Source organism: Gorilla gorilla, chromosome 13 (genome assembly GCF_029281585.2).
Source record: "Gorilla gorilla gorilla isolate KB3781 chromosome 13, NHGRI_mGorGor1-v2.1_pri, whole genome shotgun sequence".
Classification (NCBI taxonomy): Eukaryota; Metazoa; Chordata; class Mammalia; order Primates; family Hominidae; genus Gorilla; species Gorilla gorilla.
In genome coordinates, this window is record NC_073237.2 from 109,527,331 (window position 1) to 109,552,903 (window position 25,573).

General features: G+C 38.7%; 1 protein-coding gene across 3 annotated transcripts in view; it reads right to left on the bottom strand.

The window, feature by feature from the left end:
• The window catches only part of FKBP15 (FKBP prolyl isomerase family member 15), a 55,287-nt gene that overhangs the window by 13,343 nt on the left and 16,371 nt on the right, over nucleotides 1–25,573 (bottom strand). For 2 of the 3 annotated variants that reach the window (XM_004048462.5, XM_019033398.4), the window contains exons 5-19: nucleotides 23,618–23,692; nucleotides 23,185–23,283; nucleotides 20,485–20,634; nucleotides 19,527–19,595; nucleotides 17,603–17,749; nucleotides 14,980–15,122; nucleotides 14,446–14,503; nucleotides 11,415–11,522; nucleotides 9,330–9,432; nucleotides 8,734–8,840; nucleotides 7,185–7,299; nucleotides 5,632–5,741; nucleotides 5,229–5,336; nucleotides 4,688–4,782; nucleotides 3,704–3,806 (exon numbers count right to left, since the gene is read on the bottom strand). In XM_004048462.5, the coding sequence (XP_004048510.2) occupies nucleotides 3,704–3,806; nucleotides 4,688–4,782; nucleotides 5,229–5,336; nucleotides 5,632–5,741; nucleotides 7,185–7,299; nucleotides 8,734–8,840; nucleotides 9,330–9,432; nucleotides 11,415–11,522; nucleotides 14,446–14,503; nucleotides 14,980–15,122; nucleotides 17,603–17,749; nucleotides 19,527–19,595; nucleotides 20,485–20,634; nucleotides 23,185–23,283; nucleotides 23,618–23,692 (1,590 nt within the window). The remainder of the gene's footprint in view (nucleotides 1–3,703; nucleotides 3,807–4,687; nucleotides 4,783–5,228; nucleotides 5,337–5,631; nucleotides 5,742–7,184; nucleotides 7,300–8,733; nucleotides 8,841–9,329; nucleotides 9,433–11,414; nucleotides 11,523–14,445; nucleotides 14,504–14,979; nucleotides 15,123–17,602; nucleotides 17,750–19,526; nucleotides 19,596–20,484; nucleotides 20,635–23,184; nucleotides 23,284–23,617; nucleotides 23,693–25,573) is intronic. The other variant, XM_019033399.4, reaches the window with a different exon arrangement.

Below are 25,573 nucleotides of genomic sequence, written 5' to 3' on the forward strand. Positions count from 1 at the left end.
GGCTAGAGTGCAATAACATGACAGCTCACTGTAGCCTCAAACTCCTGGGCTCAAGCAATCCTCCCACCTCAGCCTCTGGAGTAGCTGAGACCACAGGTGCAAGCTACTATGCCTGTCTCTATTATACCTTACATACATTTTTACAGTTGTCTATTTCCTTATTATCATTTGTCTCTTCTTACTGTGTTCACTGTACCCACTTGTTTTAAATATATTTATTCCTCGCCTTATTCCAAAGTCTTTATCAGTTTTATAGATTGCATTTAAAATCTGATATTTTGACTCTCCTAAAAAAAGAAAATAAAGGCCGGGCACAGTGGCTCACACCTGTAATCCCACCACTTTGGGAGGCCGAAGCGGGCAGATCACGAGGTCAGGAGTTCGAGACCAGCCTGACCAACATGGTGAAACTCGGTCTCTACTAAAAATACAAAAATTAGCCAGGCATGGTGGTGGGCGCCTGTAAACCCAGCTACTCGGAGGCTGAGGCAGGAGAATCACTTGAACCCGGGAGGCAGAGGTTGCAGTGAGCTGAGATCGTGCCACTGCACTCCTGCCTGGGCAACAGAGCAAGACTCCGTCTCAAAAGAAAAAAAAAAAAAAACAAGAAAATAAAATTGTATATAAAATAAAAATAACATGCCACTGCTCTGCCTGTGGTGTAATCATTCTTTTATTCCTTCACTTAATAAACTTGCTTTCACTTTAAAAAATAAATAAAAATAAATAGGCTATAAATGAGTATCTGAGAGTATATGTAACCTTTAGACTAAGCTTTAAGATACTTATTTTTGCTATTCAGTAGCCTTAGGTTTTCACCTGCTAAACACAGATGACAATGAAATCTAGAACTTCCAGACATAGGAGTGGCTTTCATCTACTCATTGTCCTGCTTCAAATGGCCTAATGAAAACAAAACTAACTCAGAGCTCAGAGAGCTTTGCATCTATTCATAGCTCAGAGAGTTCACTAATAACAGAACATGCACCTCTCTCACAAGGACTTGCAGCAGCTAAAACACTGGAAGGGACAAATTCCAAAGGTGTGCCAATGAAATGGAGGGTCACTGTCTTGCTAAAGGTTAAGCAGAGTGGAAAATCACCCAAAAGCTCTTTTATCTCAGGTCCTTAGCTAGAAAGGCCTCTCAGAAGCATAAAAATTAATGCTGTCCCCCAAATGTACATGTACACAGAAAATAAGGGAATGGATAAGATATTAATAATCATTATTTTTGAGTGGAAGGATTTATATTTTATGTTTGCTTATCTGTATTTCTAAATTTTCCAGACTGAACAGATGCAACTTTTATGATCAGAAAAAAATGTGTGTGTGTGTGTGTGTGTGTGTGTGTGTGCATAGGTGTACTTATAATTTTTTTTTAAGGTCAGGGTATAATCAAGTGAGAAGGGAAAACACAAAAAAATCTACACAGTGGATGGGATGGCTCCCTGGTTCCTACCCTGGATCAAATTCTACTGCTGACATGGAGAGTGAGAAAAAGAAAGCAATGACAGGAAGAACTAACAGTTCAGAAAAACAGTGAAAAAAAGCATGCAAGGTAGAAGCAGGAAAATAGTACTCAAGAGAGATAATAATTTGACACAGGAAAAGGAATATAGCTGAATGGAAATGGGGTCCTATGCAGGTCTTTTACCCTTTCATTCTCTGAGCCTTGGTCTGTCCCTGTAAAATAAAAAGGTTAAACTAAGAAGGCAACCTCTAATAGCTCTTCCAGTTTTAGCCATTATTCCACGATTTTTTGTGGTACTATTATATCACAGTGAAAAATAATTTCATTTACCAAATATTCATTGAGCCCTTAACCATACTTTTCTGAGCTGTGTCTGAAGGCAGAAAATTGCCTCCAGGGACAAAGGGACCTTGCCCATCTCCCTTTAAAAGGAGATATCACCAGGAAAACTGTTAAGTGAGAAGTGGATCAAAAGAAAAACAGGGGAGAGTCAAGGCTCAAAAAGTTTCATTGAAATAAAGATGATCAAGTAAAACATGTGGTACTTGGCATCCCAGTCACATGCATCAAGAGATTCCCTAAAAAATTTGTGTGAAGCATGGTATCTATAACACAGTGGGTTGTGGCAGATATTAGCTGTGATTACTATTGTCATTATTACTTCTACTGTTTTGCTATTATAAATAGAGCATCTACTGGGTTCAGTGCATGGTATCAGACATCTCTGGGGTTTATCAACATGAAAACATTTGGGTAGATTATTGAGCTAATTCAGGGGCTGGCAAACTATGACCTATGAGCCAAACTGACCTATTATTTTTGTAAATAAAGTTTTATTGGAACACATACACACACAAAACAGTGCTTCTCAACATGAGAATCACATGCTGAACTTCTTAAAAATGCTGCCCCTCCAGAGATTATGACAAAAGAAATCACTGACAAGAGCAGTAATTCCTACACCTGGAATCTATAGGATCTTTTTAAAAGTTCAGATTCAGGCCCCAGCTAGATATACTAAATTAGAATCTCTGGAGGTTCGGGATTTAAGAATATCTAGTTTTAATCAAGCACCCCAAGTAAGTCTGAGGCAGCCAGTGTTTGTGGACCACTGATCTGGAACAAGTTACAGTAATCATTTTAGCCCTGAATAGTAACAGTGAGGCCAAATAATATATTTAATGCCCTTTATAAAGAAAAAACAAACAAGCAAACAAAAGGAGTAAAGGAAAGGAAGAGAAGAAATAAAAGTAGAGGAAGGAGAAATAGTAAAACGTGCATTTAGTGGGTGGGGAGTGGTGAAGTGACTTCAGTACTACCTGATGATAACAATGTTACAGGCTGCTGATGTTGACCTAGGCATCAGGAGTCAGTCACATAAATAAGAAATGGTATAAAGTAATGGGAACAGAACAGGGTCAGGATTGGACAGGGCTGTGCAGGATGAGGCACTGCTTGCCTGGATTCTAGGGCTAAGAGAAGACAAAGATTAGCATAAGACATAGTAAGGAATCCTCATTACAGAATATGAGAAAGTGAGTAAACTCCACAAGTTACAAGTGTGTTCAATCTAACTTTTCATGTTTTCAAGGAAAACACAAATACAAAATATAAACGAGTTCTAAACCTCTGAGAAGAAAGACAGCAGATGAAAAAGTCAGGATCTCCTAGCTGATGAGTGGTAGCCCAAACAAGAAGGAATCCATTCAGGATAAAGAACGTCACTGGAGCAAGGGGAGAAGCGAGCTTCAGAATCAGCAGATCCCAACCCAAGACCCACTACTTACTGCTACTGCAGGAATAGGTCAAAATTCCTGGTTTTGAAAGGATTGAAGTCAAACAGTAGTACTCTAAAATGCTTTGGCAGACACAGATGAAGGAGCAAACAATCTTAAATTCCACTAAAAAGAACCTACACATCTGTCACCTGGCATAAAGGAAATTTTCTGTTGATTTTGTCAACAGAATAAATTTAGTTTCTAATAAGCTGTGTAATTCTTAACTAATCAAATTACTAAGATCAGTGATTATTTTTGAGTCACCTTACTGCGAAGCATATTATAAAACAGAAATGTAGATGATGGATACATGAAAACCTGCTGGGAGATATCTAGTTCTTTTTGCAGTGACTGCAAAAATTCTGTTGGAAAGCCGACTGGTGAGTATGTACACGGGACCATTCCTTAGCTCTACCCATCCTGATCTGGGCTTTTCTCTCCCCAGTTGCTTTACCTTCTCTTGTTCAGCATGCAATACTCTTGCCTGTGTGTTTTCTGTGGCTGTCTGAAGTGAGTTGTTCCTCTTCTCCATCATCAGGTTACTCTGCTCAACATACCTGTGAAAGAAACAGGGAAAAAGAAAACATTTATCAAGCACTGAGTGTATGGCAGGCACAACCCAATGCCCATTCTGTCCTCACAACATTGCTGCTCTATACCTTCATCAAAAGCAATCTGAAAGCATTTTCTTTTCCTTAGATCTGAAGTAGTGAGATCTAAGGAAATCAGGTTGGAAGCAGGAACCTGGGCCAGCAGTGAACTACCCTGAATAATGGAGAGGACAACAATGTGAAGGGTGTGTGATAACGGGAATGAGTAGGAAAGAGACAGGAGTAAGGAGGCTATAAGAAAGAGGGAAGAAGAGAAGCCATTCCCCCAGCTCTGTCATGTGGGAGACAACAGACAGCGGAGAAGAGAAATATGGGAGAATGATTTTTTTTTAAGTGAAACGCTGTGTTGTGATGTGTTCCACTCATCCTCCCCACCCACCCTCCAAATCTTCAGAAGCATCTACAAAAAGTACAAAATCCTTAGGTCTTACACGGGAATCAGTGAAGTTTTGGCTGAGTTCTGATGGATAAAATAGAGTTAGCCCACACAGAAGAGAGAAGAGTTGACACCAGAGTTCTGTAAGTAATAATACCAGTTTTAAAGATAAAGAAACTAGGGCCAGCAGGAATAAATAACATGCCCAGAGCCACAAAATGAATGAGGGTCAGAGCAGGAATCAAACACAGGTCTGCCCTACATCACAGCCTACTGAGCTCCTTCTACTGCAATGCCTCTCAGAAAACAGGCAATAATTCACATGACAGGCAGGAAACAGAAATGGCAGAAATACATACGTACTGCCCTAAACAAATATGTGTACTTAAGCTGGGCATATACACAATAAACCCTTTTGTCCATCCTAGCCAGGCCCCGTACCTGTCATTACCTCTGATTTCGTTCAATTAGTTCACTAATCTTGTCATTCTGTTCTTCTATCCGATTGCTCTTTTCAAGGATCTCTTGCTTCAATCTTTCATTTTCCTAAATTCAAAATATGTGTTGTACAATTTAAGTGTCTTGGGAGAAAAGTGCCAGATAGAAGAGAATCAACTTAAACTGACAGGTGACATTGTTAACATGTTTTGAGACAAAACACTAGAACTTATGTCCACATGTATGTTAAAACAACACATCAGATTATACCTGATGGATACAAATCACTAGGTCCAATGGATTGAGTGAATAAATGGCTAAAAAAAGAAGTGAAATTCTGAAGTATGGTCAAAAAAGCAATGTTTCCTTCAGAATATATAGTGATAAGTCACTTGGACAGAATTAAGCCATAATGGATTTTCTAGAATTGTCTAACCCAGTGTAGCGTTTATCACAGGCTATTTCTGGGGTGGAGGTGTTAAAGAGTAATACCCCTGAGAAGAGAGGATGGGTAAGACCTTCAGCCTGAGTGGTATGTTCTTAATCACCCTCACCTGAATGATTCGCTGGATGTTGCTCATAATCATGCTTGTTTCCATTGTAACTGACATGCTAGGAATAAGCATGGAATTGCCAGCACTATGTTTCTGTAACTCTTCAACCTACAAAAGGGATACCAGAAAGACCTTGTGAGAAATTATAATATGAAGAAATACAATTTACCCAAGACTTGACCCTGTTGTTAAGGGGGTTAATGAGTTCCTGGGACAATCTCTAACCGTTAAGTTAGAGTTTTCTCCTACTAACTGGATCCCAACATAATTATAACTATGCTTGTAGGGAAATAACCTCTCACTACTACCAATGCAGTAAACCAAAGAAGAGTTTACCTACAGCTCTGGCTGCTCCCTGTTTACATCCCCATTTTCAACATCACCCCAACTCTGATTCAGTCACCTTAGTGATGAGATGATCCATTTTATCAGCCACTTTGCTGACTGCCATTCGAATTTCAGTGTTATGTTGCCGGGCTTCAGTCATGAGAAATGAAGCCATATCACCTGATCCTAAACAGATATAAGCCAAAAAGAAACTTATGAAACTGGAGCAGAGGAAACTGTATGAAGAAAAGCTAGTAGCTCTTCCAGTAAAGAAAGAAATTAATACTTCCATACACTAGGAAATGCTATAGGTGACTTCACCCTGTCAGGAGAAGATATATGGGAGAGAGTAGAGGCAAAAGGGCTTCAAAGTAAACAATAACTAAGCCGTGTTCCTGCAAAGTGCATCAAGGGCTACATCTGGTCCAAGGGCACAAATATGCCCACTTTGCACTGCCACAGCACCGGCAGCTCAGATTACTTTCCCGTTCATCCAACTGTATGCCAAGCATTGTACCAGGTACCAGGAATACAGCAGTAAACAAAACACGGCTTCTGCCCTTGGTGAGCTCTCAGTCTGGCTGGGAGACTGACATGTAAACAAATCATTACAAGAGAGTGTATTAAGTGCAAAACAATGGACCATATACTAGGTATAAAAGTAGCACAGAGAAAAGCATGATTAACTCTTTGGTGACATGCGTACACAGTTGTGTTTGTGGGAAGAGAGGAAAGAGGGACAGAGAATAGTCAGGGAAGGCTTCACAGAGGGAGATGACAGTTTTGATGGATGAAAAAGCACATCCCAGATGGAGAAGGGCAGAGCTTCCAGATAAAGGCTGCATTCAGGAAATCCTGACCAGTCCAGAACGACAAATTATGTTGCAGGACATACTGGCTTCTTCCTACCACTGTCCTAATACCAAAGCTGATTACTAAACAGAAGACTAATAGCAGAACAAGGCAGGATTCCATCATAGCAGTTTACACTTTATCTTGGTTTGATTTTTTTACATTAGATACTCACATTTGTACATGCATACAAAATATCTGAAAAGTTACCCAAGTAACTGTTAACAACAGTTTCCCAAGGTCAGGGGGTTTATGGAGGGGAAGGACAGTAACTTTTCACTTTACACCCTTTTGTACTGCTTGACTTTTTAATAAAAGTCTCTTATTTTCATAATTCAAAAATGTTAACAGAGTAGCTTTCATTAGAGATATTAAACACCTACAGTATTCAACTTTCTCCCAATTTCCTCCAATGTTTTGCTCTTTTACTATTTTCTCTAAACTCTAGCTACTCTAACAGAGGAATTAAAAGGGCCAGGGGAGAAAATCCAAGGAAAAAAACACAGAATGTGGACACAAGGAAACATTGGGGGATGACGGAAATGTTCTAAAATAGGATTGTAGTGATGAATGCACAACTCTGCAAATTTACTAAAAAACTTTTGAATTGCACATTTAAAATGAATGAATGTGTGGAATATATATTATATCTCAACAAAGCTGTTAAAAAAGAGAAGAAACAATGAGTAGAGAGCTGTTGGCGTGAAAATGAAGGAGGAGCAAGAGGGAAAGCACAGCAAGAGCAGAAGATGAGAAACTGAGGGAATTACTCCCTACCTTGGAAATGGGGAGGCTGAGAGAGCGGTGCTGGGTACAAAGGCCGAACGGGCTGCAGCTGGGAGGTGACGGCAGATGCCTGGGGATAAGCGTAGGCTTGCATACCTGCATAGGGCTGAGAAACTGACGAGTTACCACTGGTTGATAAAACATTCATGTCTTTCTTTTTTGTTCACATTTTTCTTTGGTGGAATAAAGTGGATGAGCTGGGAGGAGACTCAAACTTACTGAAGCTAGAGATGGGTGAGATCTGGGTTTGGCAGTGGGTAAGGACTGCAGCAGGAGAGTTATCTATGTATCCCAGGGGAAACCAGTCACTAAAATCCTACCCAGAAACTGAAGAAAGTATATCTTAGGTCACTACCCAGTCATCTGGTGAGATGATTTAATTAAGCAGGGATTCATTCCCCATTATCAGGTCTATTGTCTAAGAAGTTTTTAGATTAATAAACTCTGCTTAGCTTCCATTGAGTTCAAAGAAGAAGTGCTCATTGAGATTCCAAACCAAATCTGCCAATTTCCAAGGATGCCTCTCCCCTGCTAGATTCTGAAGCTAATCCGTGAGACCAAGAGCTCTCATGTTCCTTTGAGCCTCGGTCACCTCAACTGTAAGAGGAAGATAATAATATCACTTCATAGGGCTGTTGTGTGGACTAAATGAAGTGAGATAGGTAAAGTTCTGAAAAGCTAGTAAGTTACAGGCCTGACAGATAGTAAGCGCTTAATAAACAGCAGCTTTTATTTTAATGAGGATGGTAATTCTTCCTTGAAATAAGGAAGTCTAGCTCATTTCCAGGGATAGATATAACTACGCATCCACTTAAAAAAAATTCTTAATCTACAGCATAGTAATTCTCCATGGAGGAGAGGAGGGATGGGGAGAAAGAGGGCAACAGTGGGACTTTTTCCAGTTTCGAGACTCCCCACGTTAATGAGGCATAGCCTATCCACCATCATTCCCACACCTCCATTAAGCATCACAAGGAGTGAGCAGCTGTTACCAGCGACAATATGCCTTATCCACCAAGTGTGTTGAGGCAGAAGAAAGGGTCTGCTACCCTTGGCAAACAGGCTGCTGCCATTGTTTTCTGTGATAACAAGAAAAAAGCCTTCTTTAAGAAAAGTTTACTAGATAGCAGAGTCCAGCTACCTTTTCCACATGGTTCCACTTATAAACCATACCACTCTGCTGAATATACTGCAGAATGTTAGCCTGCCAACTTTTAGTAGAAAAGAATACAGAAGAACGTGAATATACACGCTTCAACTGGATATGTGTGAAAAGAAAAGGAAACAAACATTGATTGGATCTTTACTACGTTGTACTAGGGGCTCTACTTGTTCTTGCATTTAATCTTTATGACACTGGAACGTAGGTTATCCTTTGCCCGGTTTAGAGATAAGAAAGTGGTAACCAAGGAAGGGAAAAAAATTACAAACTCTGACTTTGGGGAACTGCTACTGTATGAAATGTACAGGAAGAAGAAAAGAGACTGACTAGAACCACAGCAAATTATAGGATATAATTAATACGGTTATAAAATGTTACCTGAAAGGATTGGGCATTTCCAGATACAGCTGAGTGGGAATCGAGAGATGAAACTTGCATTAAGGCAGCAGAAGGTGCCTGGAGCCCAGAAACAGATGGCTGAGGTGCTAAGATAAAGGGAGACATTTTCACTGTTATCCACCCTTGCTTCTTGGTGTGAGTCTAGACTAGCACCTTACATACCATCATGCTTCAGACTCAACTATTTTCCTTGCCTAGTCTCCCTACACTCAGCTCTACTGCAGTCTCAGGAATGAGCCAGTGGAAGGAAACTGGGTGCTCTCATGTGCTTCTGACTCAGCCCTAGGATCCCATCCGACAGGAAGTGCAGAACACACCCAGGGAGATGTCTCAATAGCTGAGTGCAGATTTCCAAAACTGACAGTGCAACACAGCAGAAGTCACAACCAGCAGCCAGGTCCATCTCTGGGTGTGAAAATGCTTTACCCAGGGACAAACTGACAAGCGTCACACTCTTACATTTACACTTTAGTCCTCAGTACTGAAACAATGCAGCCTAACAGTTTAAGGAACAGTGACGATAATTTTTGTGCTGACCCAGTTCAAGGCCACAGAGCCTCAGAGAGGTTCCTTACCCTGTGAGGTCATCTGTGGTAACGCTGGATGGGCCGGCTGAAGAGAGGGCTGGACGGACGGAGTCACCACAGGCTGCCCACCTCCTCGCAGAGCGTTCACATCCTGAAACAGGAACGAGCATTTGGGTTACTACGTACGGGGTCCCTCATTGAAGACTGAGGCTGACTGTCTGCCCTAAACTTGCTTCCAACACAGGATTTCTAGGCAAAGAAGAGGAAGGAAAGGTAAGCGGAAGGCCAAGAGTTGAGGGTGTGGGTTGTGGAGAAAAAGCACTCTGCTATGCAATAAAGTAAGAGTCCTTCTCCCTATAATCATATTGAATAAGTAAATATAGTTAATTTCCACAAATATTCTCAGAGGTTGATGTTCTTTTGTCTGAAGCAGCTAAACTAACCACTCTTCAGAATATATCATTTTCCAAACCAGTAACTACCTTAAGACAAATCTAATCTATTCCCACAAAAAAAGTGGTCTTTTGCAAGAAATAATCCAGCCTCTTCGCTTCTTACAAATCATCCCCATAGTCCTCAAGGTACTCAATGAAAATCAGATAACGTAGGATTCACTGCACCTGATTAACATGCTGTTTTTGGATAATATAGTTTTAGGATGTTTTTCCAACATTCTTTATTTTCATAAAACCAAAGCTTTTCATAAAATCAAAGCTATAACTCTAAACAAAGTTATTCTACCTCCTGCTTCATATAAGAAACAGAAAATCTTGAGGTACAATATACAGTGACTGTAATCTGCTATGCTATAGTTCAAAGACCAAAGTTTCAGACATTCTTTTACTTTAGAACTTCACCTTGTCCCCTTATATTCTCTTCTAGAAAAACATCCCAGTTTTAGATTTCTACAGCTCTTAACCAACCTAAATGTCTAACAACAGAGTGAAAGGAATTATAATAAAATGATATAATAGAACACTGGGTTTCCTTTAAACCACTTTATTTACTTAAATCATTTATGTTAATGTAAATGTTTATGATACAACATTAGGTTTAAAAATCAGGTTACAAAGCAATATATAAAGATGAATGCCCTTTTTGTTCAATATGTTTCTTTTCTATAATTTTAAATTATTCTAAAATGAATAAGTAGCACATAAATTTTTAATAAAAATATTCTTATTTACACTGCATTTCCAGACCAGAAAAAAACAATCCTATAACAATAGGCCTCAGAAATCCTATCTTCCTTTAAGATGTTAAATCTACATAGAGCTTTTCCAAGAAATAAAACAAAAATGTAAAATATAAAGTATATTCCAGAAAAAATTTTTTCAAGACCATCGCCCTTTCCTTGTTTTCTATCAAAGTAAAAGAATACTAAAAATCAGTCTAAGTTATATATTTCACTTCAATGGAGAAAGGACGATTATATTCAATAAAGAACTACCTACTAGAAAAGGATTAAGTTAAAATTAAGTTACTTTATAGCATACACCAAATTCCAAACGGATTAAAAATTTAGATCTAATTATAAAATACTGATAAATATCTTTAAAAATACATGTGATATTTATAATCTGAAAGTGGAGAGGCTTTCTAAGCATAATGTCAAAAGCAAATAACAAGGGGAGAAAACTGACAGACTTGAATTCAATAAAATTATTGAACTTCTAAATAGAAAACAAACACAAGAATACCACATACAAAGTCAAAAGACATACTAGTTGGAGCTTTGGTGACAGGCAACATCAGCGAGAAGACCAACATTTCCCAAAAGAATCTAAACATTCGCTCAATAAATATGAATTGAACACCTGCTATGGATTGGGCATCATGCTGCCCAGAGAGTGATCTTTAGTAACAATAGAGATTCTAGTAAAGAAGGCTAAATTAACTACTGAAAACTGCCCAGTTCTTGTAAAAGATCTACAAAATTCCTTCCATCTCTCAGGGAAGTACTAATCACAGTAGAAACACATGTACCAATACCAATCTGTATCATTTTGCATATTAGCTCTCTAAATAATGATTCTGCCTTAGAGGCAGAAAAAACAATCACTCCAACCAAATGAAAAGAAAGATGATGGCGACATCTGTACTATTCATTCTAATACAGCCAGGGGGACATACTTCGATTTCTGAATCATTGGAATCCAGCTGTGGTGGAAGGATGGGCAGCATGGGCTGGCCCATTTTAGCCATCCGAGAGATCAACTTGGCTTTGACTGCATCGGGACTCTAAAAAGAGAGGAAAGTCACAAAAATCACTGTGATCAAGGCTCATCACCTTCAGGCAGCTCTATCCCTTTGGCTCTTGTATCAAATCCTTCAACAAATCCCCCTACCGTATCTATTTAAAAACATTTCCTCTAGAAAATGAGAAAGATTTCTTGCATAGAAGTATACATGGATCACAATTAATAGCAGTAAAAATAATTCCCTGTATCTTTGGAATGGACAAAGTGGTTTCACATATATTGCCTCATTTCAATCAAGTCTCCCCAGCAGGCATAATTAGTCTCATTTTACAGATGAAAAACCAAAGTGAGATGTTAAGAAAGGGAGGCATTTTAGGTGACAGTACCCTCACTCAAAAGCCTGAAGCAATTCAGTAGATAATTCAGAAGAGATCTGTGGAGAAAAGGAAACAGGAGCTCTTTGTTTTAACTTCAGGTTCACTTAACTATGACTTGGCATTAACTACCCACTAGACCCTGTGCTAGAAGCTTCCATTAACTGATCCAAAATTTCAGAATGGCAAGTAAGTACACCTGAAGGTGCACAACATGAGCTATTGGGTGTAGAAGGAAATGATCATAACCTCCATTTTTATTATTATTACTTTTTTTTTTTTTTTTTGAGATGGCGTCTCTATCACCCAGGTTGGAGTGCAGTGGCGTGATCTCGGCTCACTGCAACTTCCATTTCCCAGATTTAAGAGGTCTTCCCACCCCAGCCTCCCAAGTAGCTGGGACCACAGGCGCTAATTTTTGTATTTTTCGTCGAGAAAGGGCTTCGCCATGTTGCCCAGGCTGCATTTTTATTATTTTTAAGCTATCAGTGTAAGACATTGAGTTTGCTTACAGGGATTGGTGGTACTTTATGTACATAATTTGTCAATAAACGTATACTGGGAGTGTGTGCTTATTTTTTCGTAACTGATGATGTATCCAAAAAAAGTTGGATACATCAGGAAAGGACTAGTTATATAGACCATAGGCACACAATGGAATATTGTGATATGCAGATTAAAATGAGGAAGCTCTCTATATACCAACATGAAAAGATTCTGCATTTTATATATATATATATATAATATAAATTATATATATATAGTTATATGGAAAAGGCAAGGTGCATTACATACAGAGTATGCTACTTTGTGTGTGTGAAAGGAGGGAGGAATAAAAAATACATTTCTACTTGCGTGCACCTGCATAAAGAAACACTGAAAGAATATATAAGAAACTAATAAAAGCAGTTACCTAAGGGGTGTGAGATGGAATAGGGTAGATAAGGACAGAAATAGGAGTGAGTCCTCACAATGTAGATCTTGTTATATTGTTTTGATAACTGTGCCATATAAATGTAATTACCTATTCAAAACAAAAGATAAAAACTAAAATGGAAAAGAAAAAGAAAAAGAAAGGTGGTTAATTTCATGTTACGTGAATTTTGCCTCCATTAAAAAAAACAAATTTGTTTAAAAAAAAAAAAGAGAAGAAAAATAGTTGGAGGCCATTAGTCTGCTAGAAGTTACTATAACCTTAGAAATAGGTGACAAGAGTTGTTATGACTACAGAGTACAATGGAACCAATATTGGACCATTTTTGTGACTGTTCAAAGATGAGATAATAATTATTCTTAAATTTTCTTCTGATTCTTTGATTTAACCTTCTGGGTTTAGGAGATCACTTCAAAACAATTATTTGCTTAATAATTCCTGTTGGATTGAATATAAACAAGTAAACTAGGGTTGCAGAGATATTAGCACCAATTTCACTCCATGCAACTATTCTGTTTCCCAGTGCAATAGGTGAAGGCCACAGGGCTTTAGAATTTGAAGTGCCTCAGCCACTGTCTGGTCCACAGGCAGCAAACTCAGAAGCCTTCACAGACCAGGCAGGCCAGCAGCAAACTACCATATGCATCCTTCTTAAAGGCATTCAAATGCAGATTTTACTAAAACAGCATGCTGGCACTCTCATCTTACAATTGGGGAAACACAGAGGCTCAGTGACCTGCTCAAAGTCAATCAGCTGGTGAATTAGTACAGAGCTCCTCTGTGAGAATGAAAGTATAAAGATATGTAATGTTAGCAATACTTATGATAATAACAAGAGCTAATGTTTACTGAGCACTTACAATATGCCAGACACAATACTAAAAACTCCATAGGCATTATTTTATTTACAAGCCATAAAAATCTCTTTGAGATAGGCAATATCTCCATTTTACACATGAGAAAATAAACATGAAGCTTAGAGAAGCTAAATTAAGGTCACAGAAAGCAAGTAGAAGAGAGCGTCTAGGATTAACCACTAACACAATCCTCTGAATAAATAATATTTCTAAAATTGAAGTGCACTTTAACTGAGAGAGGCTCCTCCCTCAGTTGAACACCAGTCTCCTAAATCCTAATAATAATCACGGTGACCACTTATTAAAGACAAACTGAACAAAGGCTCTGAACTCAGCACTTTACAAATTATCTCTAATCCTCACAAAAACTGTAAAAAGGGACTATGAGTTCCTTTTAACTAATGAAGAAGCTGAGGATCACAGAAGTTAGACAATTTTCTCAAGGCCATGTGCTTATAAGAATCAAGATTTGAATCCCTATGCAGAAGCTGAGGCTAACTTACACTGACTCCCAAGTAAGGGGAAATGAACAAAGTAACCACTGATTTAGCCTAGAAACTTTTTAGCCTCTTAACTTTTTTTTCTCTAACCTACCATATCCTAAGCACATAAAACCTCAGCACACTAAGAGTGAGGGAGAAAAACACTTTTTTTTTTTTAAAGGAGAGACGAGGTCTCACTATGTTGCCTAGGCTGGTCTTGAACTCCTGCACTGTAGTGATCCTCCTGCCTCAGCTTCGCAAAGTGTTAGGATTACAGGTGTGAACCACCATGCCTGGCCAAGACTCTTATACTTACTGTATTTATTGCAAGTTGTTCACTGAGGGAGTTAGATTTGGTACGAAGAGCTGGCTCCCTGAAAGCAAATAGACCATATTCCAAGATTGAAAACAAAATCCAGAATCACAAGTCCAAATTATATTGGATAAGCAAATTGATTTTTTAAACGTTGCCAATTTAATGACTGTAAAACAGAATTTTAACTCTTCTTTAGTTTGCATAATCTTTGAATGCTAGTAAAGATGAACAACTTTCCATTCAAATGCTTATATTTACATTTTTTCCATGAGTATATAATTTTGTATTTATGCCCTTGGCTTAGTTTTCTTCCAGAATTTTATAAGTATTCTTCTGAGTTAGTGCTTTTGTGGCCTATGAATATTAAACCTTTGTCAGAAAAATCTGATACAAGTATCTTCCCCATTTCCCTGATCCCATTTTTTCCAGTTATTTAAAATTATTTTAGTTTTTAACTGTATCTCTATTTCTGAACCCCTCTAAGAATCATTTTTATGAGCCATAAAAGAGCTTGATACAACTGCAGTATCTTACCCTGATTTGAAAGGTATTGATGTGGGTGGTGACACAACAGGATCAGCAGAGAGGTTGTCAGCACCAGGGATGGGAGATGGAGCTGCAGAATCGCGGGAACTAACACTGTGACCATCAGAGCCAGAATCTCTGGCAAACTTCACCTAAGGAAAGAGTCATCGCAGGTGGAATAGGCTACAAATACCCTTTCCCTTTCACCCTCCTTTCATTTTACTTATTTTTCCTTACACAAGCCATTACCTGTTCACTGCAGGCAAATCAGAAAATGTAGCTCAGCCAAAAAGACAAAGGTAGCAATCACCTGCAATCCAACTACCATTATATTATCTGTGTCTGTATATACCTTTTACAAAAATGGGCCATGCTGTTTTGTAACCTGTTTTGCTCACTCACTGACATATTAACCTATTTCCATATCATTAAATATTAATTTGCAACATTATTTTTAACTACTGAAGAGTATATTTAACTTCAAGGGTCAACCCTTCACTGCTATGATCTATAGGAAAAAGTCTCCAAAGGATTTTAGGAACTAAAGTCATAAATATCTATGCTGTTAAAAAGTATATTTCACCAGTTCCTCACTGTTAGACATTCAGCTTATTTCTATCATAAACAATGCTTCCATGAATAGCTTTGTATGTGTATTTTTGTATATAATCTTAAATATTTCCAAACTATAAATTAAATTTTAGTTAAATATTTCCAAACTATAAATTAGTTAAAATTGTTGGATAAAAGGGATGCTCATTTTGAAAGCTTTTAACCCATTTATGCCAAGTGTTCCATTATTGGAACGCTAAGCTTGTGGGTGTATTTATATCCTACTGCTCAAGGTCATCACCAAGGTCTGATTTTTCACAAAAAAAATTTGCAACCTCCAGCATAAATGGGTTAACATACACCATTAAATTTCCCACCAGAAAGAGTGAACTAGTTTATACACCACAGTAATGTATAAATCTTTCTGAACATTCTTGCCACATGGGGTATGATTCTCTACCAGCCTTGTGAATTTAATATGCATATCAATTTGTCATTCTTTGATTATTGGTAAAACAGAAAATTTTTTGTTTCACTTGCCAGTCATGATAAGACTCAAATTGGTTTGTTATCTATCACCAGCCATGATTTCTTCAAACTCAAAGGAAAATTGACAGAGAATATAAAAGCTGTAAAAAAGAAAAAAGGCAGCAGGGTGTATGTCATTGAAAGAAGGCTAGAGTGGCCCAGCAGGATGAGAGTGTCCAGTTAGGAACAGTTAGGAAAGCGTCACTGAGAAGGGAAGCACATCCTTTCTCTGTGACAGGTGTAACAGCCACAATGAAGATGACCATAATATTCCCTATTTGTATTGTATTTTAGAGTTTATAGTAACTAACCCTATCACATTTGAACCTAACAAACAGTATAAAGCCAACAGGATCATTTTGGGCAGGGAACGGGTAGTATTAAGTTGACTAAGCACAATTTGTTGCATAGAAACTATATATATTCGTGTTAAATTTTTTACATGGTACAAAAGGTACAGTGACAAAATGTAAAACTTTCTGAACTCCATTTCCATTCTACAGAAAAAAAATCACTTTTAATGATTTCTTTTAAAGCTTCCAGGAATTTTCTATGAATATATGAGCATATATGTGTGTATTACGTATGTGTGTATACACATACATGTACATATGACTATGTATATGGATATGTATATACGTATACACACAGACACACACACATGCACACACACACACGTGCATATGAGACCATACTATCCACAATGTTCTGCAACTTGCTTCCTTAACAATAGATCTTTCATATTCTTCAAGAGCTACATAAAAGTCTATGAAAAAAACATAATTTAACCAGTATCTTAATGATGGACATTTAGGTTGTTGCCAGTTTTTTGCTATTACTATGTGGCAGAGGTAGTCGTAGTAAAACGTATACACACACAATCTTTGCATACTTATGTAAAGATATCAAGATAATAAGTTTGTAGCCATAAAATCACTAAGTAAAAAGTATATACACTGGGCAGGAGTCACTATTTTATAGACAAAATAAAAATCTTAGTGTGAAGTAGTGACTTTTTTTTTTGAGACAGAGTCTTGCTCTGTCGCCCAGGCTGGAGTGCAGTGGCGTGATCTCAGCTCACTGCAATCTCCGCCTCCCAGGTTCAAGCAATTCTCCTGCCTCAGCCTCCCAAGTAGCTGGGACTACAGGTGCATGCCACCACGCCTGGCTAATTTTTTGTATTTTTAGTAGAGATGGGGTTTCACCATGTTAGCCAGGATGGTCTCGATCTCCTCACCTCATGATCTGCCCACCTCGGCCTCCGAAAGTGCTGGGATTACAGGCGTGAGCCACCGCGCCCGGCCGAAGATGTGACTTTCTTAAAGTCACAACCACTTCTAGACTCTGAATAGAGAGCCAGGAAGGACATATACTTTGGTCCTTAGATTTCAAAGCTGTTGCTATTTCTGACTACTCCATTTCTACTTTTTCAAAGAAATCTATGCCTTCAGAACCTGGTTTTCAAGTATCTTCATTTATTTATTCATTTTATGTAACTAGCAAAGAGACAGGCAGAGGACTCATCAAACAAAACACAGACAGTTTCACTCACCCGCCTAACCTCCACCTCGAACACCAGGATCGAGTCCGTTGCTTGAGTCCAGCCTATTACCCCTTCTGAGCCAACAGCACAGGCTGGAGGGACAATAAGCAATCGCTTTCCTCCTTTTTTCATGCCCAGCATTCCATCCTCCCAGCCCTTTAAAAATCAGATAGGAAAAGCTCATCAAACAAGAAGCTCCTCAGAAGACAAAGTGAAGTACAGGAGCAACAGGTTTCACTTATCCACACTTTCAGGTTTACTCAGTGCCTCCAGAGGTCGGGTCTGACTACTGCCCCATGTTGGTATAAGAATATCTAGAATACACCCTCTAAACCTACTTGTAAAAGCAGGCATATCTGGGGTTGCATGAAATATACTTATCTTAGATGATGAGAGAAAATGGGAGGAATAAAAGAACAGCAGTAAGAGAGAAAGAAAAGCTATCATTAAAAAGCATGTTTCTGGCTGGGCACAGTGGCTCATGGCTGTAATCCCAGCACTTTGAGAGGCCGAGACGGGTGGATCACCTGAGGTCAGGGGTTCGAGACCAGCCTGGCCAACATGGTGAAACCTCGTCTCTACTAAAAATACAAAAAATTAGCCAGACGTGGTGGTGCGCTCCTGTAGTCCCAGCTACTCAGGAGGCTGAGGCAGGAGAATCGCTTGAACCCAGGAGACAGAGGTTGCAGAGAACTGAGATCGTGCCACTGCACTCCAGCCTGGGCGACAGAGCAAGACTCAGTTTCCCCCCACCAAAAAAGAATGTTTTCTAGGAAGTGTGGAAAATGCTTTACATGCATGATCTTGTTTAAGCCCCTCCAAAAACTTCATAAGGTTGTCAGAATTATCCCCATTTTACTTCAATAACTGAAGCTCGTGGAGATTAAGTAAGTAGCCCAAGATCACACAGTTAGTAAGTTGTTAAGCTAAGATTCAACATTAAATCTGTCTAGGTTCGGTGATCATGACTTAACTGCTATGATCTATGGGAAAAAGTCTCCATAGGATTCTGGGAAAAGCGGTCATGAAATGATGGAGAGAACCTTTTTGCCACACAGATGAATGAGTACAGCATGATGCACCATCACTACTATGTCCTGACACCATAATATACCACATGTGTAAAACATTCTTTATTTTATAAAACACCTGCACAGTTAATAAAGAAAAAATTCACAACTTGAACCCAAGTTCTCGGATTTCAACCCCAGTGCTCCTCCTGCTGCTGTCACAGTTGCCTTCTACAGTGATTGGAAAGTGCTGATTCAAAGCAACCCAGACAGATGAGATTCAACCCTTTATGATAAGTTTCGAGAAGAAACTGTCTCACTTTTTCCCCTGTTAGGCTATAGGAAGGATGAAATAATATTCTCAGAGTCATAGAATGGAAAAGAAAAGGTCAGGACTACAGAAAACAATTGTAACCATCTTCAATGTAGTGTCTCATAGATAAAAATCTCCCAAATGCAATGTAACACATTTTCCCCTCGTATTCTTCATCCAGGCATTTCCAGATGTCAAAAAGATAACCTGATTAGAAATTCCACAGGCCGGACACGGTGGTTCATGCCTGTAATCCCGGCACTTTGGGAGGCCGAGGCGGGTGGATCACCTGATGTCGGGAGTTCGAGACCAGCCTGACCAACATGGAGACACTCCATCTCCACTAAAAATACAAAATGAGCTGCGTGTGGTGGCGCATGCCTGTAATCCCAGCTACTAGGGAGGCCGAGGCAGGAGAATCGCTTGAACCCGGGAGGTGGAGGTTGCAATGAGCCAAGATCGTGCCATTGCACTCCAGCTTGAACAACAAGAGCGAAACTCCGTCTCAAAAAATAAAAATAAAATAAAAAAAGAAATTCCACAAAATTTATTCTAAGTTAAACCCACTGCAACTGATAAAACCATTAAAAAAACACAGTTAAGCCTTTACCTTGATGACTTTTCCTGATCCTAACTTCAAGCGAAGCAACTTATCTTTGTTAGCAGTGGAGTCGAAAACCTGCAATTTGATCGAAGGAAATTAGGCCAGCCAATTTCAAAAATAATAATAACCATTATGATATTCAATTAACTACATACCAGCACACTACTTCTGGAATAGGGAATGCCAGATATACTGGGAAGATAGTTTCGAAAGGACCTGAAATATTAGACCACATCATAGCTAAAGGGTATTATAATGAATATCTCTGAAACAGTAATTTTCCAGGTTTAGAAAAAAACACATTACTACAACTGTGTATTTAAGCATTTTTCATCCACAATACACTTTCAAATAAATTATCTCATTTTGATGCTGACACTAACCCTGCTGAGTAAGCAGAGCAAGATCATTAGCCTCCATTCACAAATGGAAAAAAATAAGAGTAAAAATGACTTGATCAAAGTCAAATTAGTATATAATTGGATCTCGAATTCAGATTTTTCTAAACTCATAGTCTAAAGGTCTTTCTCTCATATAATATATTGCTTTTAAGGGCTCAATAATATTAAAACACAGTAAGTTCAATGTATTTACAGTATCTACTATAAGAAAAACTATAAGGAGGGTCTAAAAAGAAGTTTTAAGACTTAATCCCATAAGAATATATTCAAGTGTAAAACTGGTATAGGAGGACAAGACATACACATGAACAACTAGCAAAAATAATAGTACTGGGGAAATTGGTTCCCACTTTCCCTAAGTAGAAGTGACAGGGTGGCACTGAGGATCTTTTACACATTCACATTTCATAATATGCCCCCAAAGCAATTGCAGTGTCTAAAGTGGGGATCCTAAAATATTTCTATTTGACAACAGCAGCCGTTCACAGTAATAGTATCTCCCCTGGGAATAGCCCTCATGCTATATAAGTTTACAAAAGAACTTGCAGGGTGCATTTTCTTACCTGGCCCAGCACATGATTCTGAAAGAGCCAGCCGGTATAGGCCACTTCCAAAGAATCTCCAACTTCTACAGCAGGGCCGTCTGCCACAATGAGGTCCTGGGAGAGCACTGCATCCAGGGAAGAGGTACTGTTGCACTTAGCAATGCACACCTGCAAGACAAAATCAAAGCAGCATAAATGTAGTTTAAGCTCAATAAGTACTCATTCCTTTATTGCTACTGCTCTTTCTCAAATAGCTTCATCCACTAACAAAACAGATTACATGTTTAGAAGTAAACCAAACGAAAGCCAGTTATCTTGCCAGGGATCAAAGTGCCTAGGAGTATGGCTTTGTAGTCAGAATGTCTGGGTACAGATCCAGGCACTGCCACTTATTAACTTTGTGACCCTAGCCAAATAATCTCTATGTACCCAAGATGGAGATGATGCTTCACAAATCTCATAGGATGGTTATGAAAATTAAATGAGCTAATATAAGTAGAGTACTTGACAAGGTACCTGGCAAATAATAGTAAGTACTTAATAAACATTAGCTATTGATGATGATACTGTTTCAGTGTTTGGGAACCTAGGAAAGAAAGGGGAGCTTTGAAAAAATGTCAGAAGGCACTTCTAAAGACCGCAGTAGAAAGAAGGGCATTTATAAAATCATGTTGCATTCCCAGAATCTACATCAATACTATCTACAGATTTGGCCATATTATCTTAGCACAAATCTTAGACAAAGGAGTCAGGGGCATCTTTGTGAATAATTATTCTATTCTATTTATGAATAATTATTCTTGGGCTTGTGTTTTAATATTATTAAGCCCTCAAAAGCAATATAGTATGAAAGATCTTTATGAGTTTAGAAAAATGTGGATTTGAGACCCAATTTTATCAGAGTTTTAACATAGTATCCATTAGGAACTTGCTGCTCATTTTCTTTTAAAAAGTTTCAGAGGCTGGGTACGGTGGCTCACACCTGTAATCTCAGCACTTTGGGAGGCCGAGGTGGGCGGATCACAAGGTCAAGAGATCGAGACCATCCTGGCCAACATGGTGAAACCCTGTCTCTACTAAAAATACAAAAATTAGCTGGGAGTGGTGGTGTGCACCTGTAGTCCCAGCTACTTGGGAGGCTGGGGCAGAAGAATCACTTGAACCCGGGAGGCGGAGGTTGCAGTGAGCCGAGATGGCACCACTGCACTCCAGCCTGGCGACAGAGCAGGACTCTGTCTCAAAAAAAAAAGTTTCATTATTGTAATCAAATAAGAACAATGAGGCATCATTTTTTTTTTTTAACCAAGTGAAGAAGATCAAAAGAAAAAAAGGATCATTCTAAATGCTGGCAAAGGTACGATGAGAAAAATGATATAAATGTGAAATAGTACAATCTTTCTGAAAAGCAGTGTGCCAAAGTGTATTAAGAACCTAAAAATATCTGGACCTTTTGACCCAATCACTCACTTACTGAAATAAAGCTTATGGAAATATGTAGGGGGGAAAAAAGGACAGACTTCTATAAAAAATGCTCACCATGGTATCATTTATTGCAGAGACAGAAAACAATCTAAATGCACAACAGAAGGTAATGATTACATCAATTAAGAAACAAATGTTATGGGCTGAATGTTTGTGTCCCCTCCGAATACTTACACTGAAATCCTAATTCCCAGTGTGACAGTATTAGGAGGTAGGGCCTTTGGGAGGTAAGTAAGCCAGGAGGGTGGAGCCCTCATGAATGGGATTAGGGACCTTATTAAAGAGATACAGAGAACTCTCTCACCCTCTTTCTACCACGTGAGGACACAAGAAGAAGATAGTCTGCAACCCAGAAGAGGGTCTCACTAAAACCCGACTGTGCTGGCACCCTGATCTCAGACTTTCAGCCTCGAGAACTGTGAGAAATAAATTTCTGTTGCTTAACCAGACTATGGTAATTTGTTACGGTAGCTTGAACTGACAACATGCATATTATGCAGCCTTCAAAAATGTTTCCAAATAGTTTTTCATGAGGTAGGAAAAGATGAATTATACATTTTTAAATAAAATAAGCAAGATAAAGAACTATTAAAGGACTGTATCTACTTATGTATATTATGCATAGAAAAAAGGAAATATGTTAATCGTGGTTACTTTGAGTAGTAAGACTATGAGTGATTTTTTTTAATGCTTTTCTAAATTTTCTACAATGAGTATGTAGTAACTTAACGCTCTCTCTTGCTCTCTCTATCTCTTTCTCTCTCTTTCTTTCTTTTCTTGTACAGATGGGGTTTCACTATGTTGCCCAGGCTGATCTTGAACTCCTGGGCTCAAGTGATCCACCTGCCTTGGCCTCCCAAAATGCTGGGATTACAAGCGTGGCATGAACCACCACACCCAGCCTAAAACATTCTTTGAAAACACTATTTTTTAAAGACAGTTTTATTTATTCCTTAAGATAATTTATGTAGTAGAAAAGTTTTTAATATAGTAAGATTACATTTAGTCTTTCTCTGTTAAAAAAGAAAAAGGCTAAATTGTCAAGCCGTTTCAGTAAGTATTCCTATTATTTTCCTGAAATCATACAATAGGCTGAAGTGGCAAATTTAGTGGGTTTTTTTATGCTAGTCACTAACAAAACACAGCAGATTATGGGTTTTCTATATGTTTCCCTAAAATTAAGGGAAATCCAAACAAGTATTTTGGCTTTTCACAGGGAGAGTAAGATGTTATCACCTGCTTATTGAACTCCACAGCAGCCTTTTCCGACTCAAACATGATGGACCAGTTCTGTCTCTGGTCATCATAAAAGGTGCTATAGTTATTGGGCCGAACCTGGAGAAAGGAGAAATGTTAAGATAATTCATCCACAAGCAGTATTATACCAGATAAACATGACTGCCTAAGCTCATAGAGTAGGGTCTTGACTCAGGTGGACCCAAAGAGAACTATCAGATATCTTTCTTCTTCCTCTCACCCTCTATCATTCACCCTTCAGTCCACATTCCCAGAAGGAGCCAAGAGACCTTTCTGAAAGGTTCTGTTAGATACTCACAAGGACACCCAGGGCTGAACCAGTGGATCTAATTTCTATTAGGTACAATCAGACCAGTCTCTCCTGTAAACCTATCCCGAAGGAGCTAATGATTCCAATATGATGAAGTCTTACCATTAGCTCAAAGTTCACATGAATCCTAGCAACCGTAACTGGCTGTTGTTGACTGATATAAAGAAGAATCCTATACTGTAGACAAGCAACGACAGATAGAAAAAAAAAAAAGAGAGACAGCAGAAGTTAAAAGGCAATATAAAATCAGCAATATAAAATTAGCAATAAGTATCAAAGGTTGTGCTTCATACTAAACTCAAAATCTATTCATCCTTTAAGGCTTCAACTCTAAATTTTATCTTCTCACTACCCACATTAATCTCTTCTCATTTTGGTCTTACTGTTTAACTGTAATTGGCAATGTCTTCATTTTGTTGGTGTTTTCATTTATACAAGGGGTGACTAAGAGAGAGTGGCTGGTTGTGTAAAAGAAAATACAAATTGTTTTTACATTGATGAAAAACATAAAATACATGTTCATTATACATATATGTGCCCACGTGACCATCAACCAGATTAAAAAAATAGCAGAGCATTTCCCACACCACAGGAAGCTCCCTCATGCCCTTCCTAGTCAATAATCCCCACCCTGAGATAACCAATATTCTGACTTCTGTCGCTGATTAATTTTGCTTTTTTTTTTTTTTCTTTTTGAGACAGAGTCTCTCTGTCGCCCAGGCTGGAGTGCAGTGGCGCAATCTCGGCTCACTGCAACCTCTGCCTCCCGGGTTCAAGCAATTCTCCTGCCTCAGCCTCCCAAGCAGGTGAGACTACAGGTGCATGCCACCACACCCTACTAATTTTGTATTTTCAGTAGAGACCAGGTTTCACCATGTTGGCCAGGCTGGTCTTGAACTCCTGACCTCAGGTGATCCACCCACCTTTGCCTCCCAAAGTGCTGAGATTACAGGTGTGAGCCACCGCACCCAGACAATTTTGCTATTCTTAAATTTGTAGAAATAGGATTACACAGAGTATACTCTTTTGTCTTGCTTCTTTCACTCACCGTATCTATAAGAGTAAGCCTTGATACTTCATGTTCCAGGACTTTGTTCTCTTTTATTGTCATGTAGTATTCTATTATCTGAATATACCATAAACTCTTCATTCACTCTCTTGTTTATGAACATTTGAGTTGCTTCCAGCTAGAGGCTATTATGAATGATACTTCTATGAACATTCTCCACGTCATTTTTTTTGAGATGGCGTTTCACTCTTGTTGCCCAGGCTGGAGTGCAACGGCATGATCTCAGCTTACCGCAACCTCCACCTCCCAGGTTCAAGCAATTCTCCTGCCCCAGCCTCCCAAGTAGCTGGGATTACAGGCATGTGCCATCACACCTGGCTAATTTTTTTTGTATTTTTAGTAGACACGGGGTTTCTCCATGTTGGTCAGGCTGGTCTTGAACTCCCGACCTCAGCCTTGGCTTTCCAAAGTGCTGGGATTACAGGCGTGAGCCACCGCGCCCAACCTCTCCATGTCTTTTGAAAGACATAGACATTCGTTTCCCTCAACTTAAAGAATGTCCTTTAATGTTCCTTGTAGTGCAAATCTACTACAATGAATTCTCTCACTTTTGTTTGGCTGAAAATTTATTTTGCCTTCATTTTTGAAGGATATTTTTGTTGCTATAGAATTCTGTAATAGGCAGGGTTTTGTTTTCCTTTCAGCACTTTAAAGATATAATTCTACCGTCTTTCGATTCCAATTACATGGACGTTAGACCATGTCCCACATCAATCTTTGCCCTGGTCTCTTTCTATTATTTCTTCTCTCTGTGCTTCAGTCTGAATATTTTCTATGTTACTGCCTTCAAAGTCACTAATTCTGTCTCCTGCTGTATTCTGACTCTGTTAAACCCATCCAATATGTTCTTAGTTTCAGAAATTGTATTTTTCAAATCTAGACTGCCATGTGATTATTCTTATAGATTCTAACTTTTTAAATTCTCCATCTTTTCATCCCTTTTGTACTCTTCCTCTATTTTAAGATATTATTCCTAGTTGTTTTAAGTG